The sequence below is a fragment of the Hyalella azteca genome, unplaced genomic scaffold (genome assembly GCF_000764305.2).
Source record: "Hyalella azteca isolate HAZT.00-mixed unplaced genomic scaffold, Hazt_2.0.2 contig6917, whole genome shotgun sequence".
Taxonomy (NCBI): domain Eukaryota; kingdom Metazoa; phylum Arthropoda; class Malacostraca; order Amphipoda; family Hyalellidae; genus Hyalella; species Hyalella azteca.
The window spans coordinates 35,501-39,979 of NW_025937057.1; the positions used below are offsets into that span (position 1 = coordinate 35,501).

The window sequence follows — 4,479 nt, forward strand, 5'->3', positions numbered from 1 at the left end:
CTAACAGCAGTCAGAGAAAAGTTCGACGTGGGCCCGCTCCTCGCTCGCGTCACAGCTCAGTGACCCTCGGAGTCGGTGTAGGCCACCATCAGAGGCGTTAAGGTCGGGGCCCTGATCATTGACATGAAACCATTCCCTGTTTTTAATTAATAAAATCAATTCCTTTTTTTTGTTGGAATGGTGAGTGTGGGAGGCCTTAAAAAAAACTCTTTGGGTAATCTGGGGTGGAAGCCGTCTGGTCCACATGACTTGTTTGGATTTACAGCGATCAGGCGCTTGAGAACCTTTTCTTCTTTTATTTCAAAACTTGTTGATTTAGAGCCGGCTGGGCGCTCCTCATTAGCTGGAATATTGTTGAAGTCCTCTTCAGTGAATACGCTACTGAAAAACTGATTAAGAACGTTAGCCTTCACCGTCTTTAATCTTGTACTTCGAGCTAGCGCAGAAAAAGAAGGCTTTCGGGTTATTTTTTTTTATCTTTTTGGCAATATATTTTTCGCGGGTTTTTACTGCGGTGCGACAGCTTTCTTTAGCTTGATTTCGAGCTCTTGCGTATAGGTTATAATCAGCATCGCTATGAGTCTGTAAATAACGCTGGTATTTAATATTTCAATAACGCTGGTATATAATTTCAATGTCCCGATAAATCGGGTGGCATGTGATCTGATTGCTAGAGAGTGGAGAGTTGTTGTTAATTGACATCATAGGTAGACTTCAACAATAAAAGACAAAACGCGAAAAAAAATTTGAGAAACTCATTTTGTCGGACTTTTAAAGATGTCATTTGAAAATGATGGTGGAAAATAAGTTTTCGGGCAATAACAAATGTGCATCTCAAAGCTTTATCGTATATCCTTTGTTGGCAATGACAGAGGTCAAACATTTTCTGAAAGTCTTTGCAATGTTGGTACACACTGTTGTTGGCCTGTTGGCCCATTCCTCCATGCAGATCTCCTATAGAACTGTGATGTTTTGGGGCTGTCGGCGAGCAACGCGGACTTTCAACTCTCCCCAAAGGTTTTCAATGGGGTTGAGATCGGAAGACTGGCTTGGTCACTCCAGGACTTAAACGTATTTCTTACTAAGCAACTCCTTTGTTGCCCTGGCAGTTTGCTTGGGATCATTTTCATGCTGAAAGACCCAGCTACGTTTTATTTCCATTGCCCTTGCTGATGGAAAGAGGTTTGCACCCAAAATCTCACGATATATGGCCCCATTTATTCTTTCATGTACACGGACTAGCCGTCCTGGTCCCTTTGCAGAAAAACAGCCCAAAAGCATGATGTTGCCATCCCCATGTTTCACAGTTGGTATGATGTTCTTTGGATGAAACTCCGCACTCACTTCCCTCCAAACACGACGAGTTGTGTATTCACCAAATAGTCCTACTTTGGTTCCATCTGACCATATGACATTCGCCCAATACTCTTCTGGAACATCAACTGCTCTCTAGCGAACTTCAAACGTGCCTGGATATATATATACTAGCTTAAGCTGGGGGACACGTCTGGCACTGCATGATCTCAGTCCTTGGAGCCCTATACTTTCAAAACACGCTAAGTGAACGTAAACACTTACGCTCTATTTTATTGCCTATGATTGGTGGATATTGCTTGAAAGGCCGTCAATGATTGGCTGATGAACTTACGATCTCTTAACTTTTATTGAAAGTATAGGCCCTGGCGTCGTAGCGTATTGCTGATGGTAGCCTTTGTAATGTTGGTCCCAGCTTTCTGCAGGTCATTCACTAGATCCTTCTTGTGGTTCTGGGACTTTTTCTCACCGTTCTTGTGATCGTTTTGACCCCACGGGTTGAGATCTCGCATGGAGACCCAGATCGAGGGAGATTAGTGGTGGTCTTGTAGGTCTTTTATTTTCTGATTATTGCTCCCACAGTAGATTTTTTCACACCAAGCTACTTGCCTCTTGCAGATTCAGTCTTCCCAGCCTGGTGCAGGTCTATAATTCGGGTTCTGGTGTTCTCCGACAGCTATTTCGTCTTCACTAATGGAGTTTCGAGTGTGGCTGTTTGAGGTTGTGGGCAGGTGTCTTTTATATAGTTAACGACTTCAAACAGGTTTCATTAATACAGGTAATGAATGGTAAATCCTAATTTGCCTACCTAAGAAATGTTCAACCTACCTGCGACCTGCAACCATACCAATGTGACTTCATGTCTAGCAAGCGCCGGTAGCCTAAACGGTTCGCCCAGCCGAACCATCTTCGATCCGAGAGTTCTCGCTTATAGCTAGTTATATTTATTGGATTATTCATTATCTTTTGTTCCATCTTATTATTTATTAAACGATACACATGAATTTCATCCTCTGTCCCTTTTTACGAATAAAACTTTTGACGACTGTGTAATCAGTTGTTTCGCTCTCACTATCCCGTTGTCAGTTTTGAGTCGCCGCGCTTCTCCGAGTAAGACTGAAGATACGAAGTCTTCAAACGCATCTTTCGTTGGACGCAGGGGCCAGGGATCATTATTCATTAGTCATCCGCTGGGCTCCACTGTGGGCGCCGATGTTCAAGAATGTGACCCTCTTCTTGACCAAGTAAGTGGGCTCCACTATGAGGTAGCGACATGTTAGCATTTATTTGCATGCCGTAGCCAAACTTTCATTACCGTGACTTTTGAGTAAGCTTTTCATAATCAATGTATTTAGTACACTCCTATAGCGTCCCCTCGAGATTTTGAAATTCGTTCATTCTCTACCCTCGTAATCAGTTCCGAAGGGATCTGCGTGTAATTTGAAACGTACCGCCTTACTAGCAAGAATCCACGTTAGGAATCGTCGAAAATTTCATCAATTATCACTTCCTGGGGGACAGTTTGTTGAAGTGGTCTTAAACAGTAAAGTGGGCTGAAAGACACAGTGAAGCGCTAGTAAATACTATATTGTATAGGGACGCGTGATTAGGCGGGGTCACTGTAAACAAGGCTTCAGCAGTTTAGCTCCAGCCAGCATACGTGTTACTTGAGAGGCTGGGTGGTGACTGTCTAACTTCTATAGGTGCTGATTTTTGAAGTCGTTGCATAGAACGGCATGTGTGATGTCACTGAAGGCGACATACGTAATCGATGTAACGGGTATGTGTTGGGTGAAATGGATATTTCATCTGACTGCAAATGAATAGTGATTAGGTCGTGTATTTTAAAACGAATTGTGGCAAAAACTCATAATATGAATTGGCATCGAGAGTTTACACGTCTGTAGAAACGAAATTGCGGGAAGGAGGTACACTTTACGTGCATTATTGGGCAAGAGATTGATTTACAGATTTGGCTGCCTACGGGGTTTTCAGACTGCATAAGGGTATATTCTTGCAATCGACTAGCGTGAATATCCTTGCCCACAGGAATGTAACGCAGCCCACGCCAACACGAGAGCCTATAGCGAGCCTATCGCCGCGGCCGAGCCAGCCCCAGGTTTGTAGCATGGATCTCGACAACTTATATTAATAAGTCCGTCCTCAACAGATGTGATCACGAGATGCTCATGTACATTTGCTCAAAATTATAAGGACTGTTCGGATGAGCAGCTACACTGTTTCTGGGTGTGTACCCTCTTGCAAACTTGTTCTCGGATGTGCAGCGCCTACGATGTCAGTGGTGCGGCCGCTTCATACACGACGAAGCAAAGTGCGGCCGCCGGAGCCACCTCGCTTCCGCCGCCCTGTGCGTGACCACGGACATTGATACGGTCACGAATATTTTTATCCCAGTGCCGCAGGTAGAACAATCGGCATATCGGAGATTTTATTTCCTCGAAGAGGATTTTATAGATTTAACTAGCAGGGGGGTAAGCAACCCTAACATGCATTGGCATTTGCAGGACATGTTCTACCTTAATTCAAACCAACGGTGGAAGGATAATTAATGGGATAGCTTCGCGTGAGGGAGAAGTTATGTTCAAGAATTGTGTGAACATGATCGAAAATCCCAAAATTGATAAATAGCTCTCCCTCACAACCGCTGCGACATGGTTTGAGCTAACTTCTGCAATGATAAGGAATTCAGACATTAGCCCTAAACCTTGTCGCAGCGGTTGCAGACATTTGTCAACTTTCGAGGCATTCCGGCACAAACTTTTCTGCCTATATTGAGTGGTGCGATCGTTACCTGGCGAAGCTCGTGGTGCTGGCTACCCAGGTCATCTGGGCCGAAGATGTCAAAGAGGCCCTTGGGTCAGGCGACTTGTCGTCTATTGTCAATGTCTTACAGCAAATTGAGTCCACATTAACTCAGCTTGCTGACAACGTGATGCAGGAACAGTCTGCTCAGGGACGCATAAAGCATGAGAATCTCGAGTAACGACGTCGTCGAAAGTGATTGTGTCACCGATATATTCGTTGAAGTGCCTCTGCTCGCAAGTAACGTAAAATATCCTCGCCTGTTCTTACTCGGAAATGAGGATTTTTTCGATTTAACAAGAGGTGGAACTGACAACCTCAATATGCGTGAGCATAAGGGGG

General features: G+C 44.3%; 1 protein-coding gene across 1 annotated transcript in view; it reads left to right on the forward strand.

Moving 5' to 3' along the window:
* The window catches only part of LOC125178084 (monocarboxylate transporter 13-like), a 17,700-nt gene extending 13,872 nt beyond the window's left edge, over positions 1-3,828 (forward strand). The window contains exons 4-7 of the mRNA XM_047881041.1: positions 1,933-1,957; positions 2,401-2,558; positions 3,364-3,433; positions 3,600-3,828. Coding sequence (XP_047736997.1) covers positions 1,933-1,957; positions 2,401-2,558; positions 3,364-3,433; positions 3,600-3,703 — 357 coding nt within the window. The 3' untranslated portion in view covers positions 3,704-3,828. The remainder of the gene's footprint in view (positions 1-1,932; positions 1,958-2,400; positions 2,559-3,363; positions 3,434-3,599) is intronic.
* Positions 3,829-4,479: the final 651 nt, after the last annotated feature.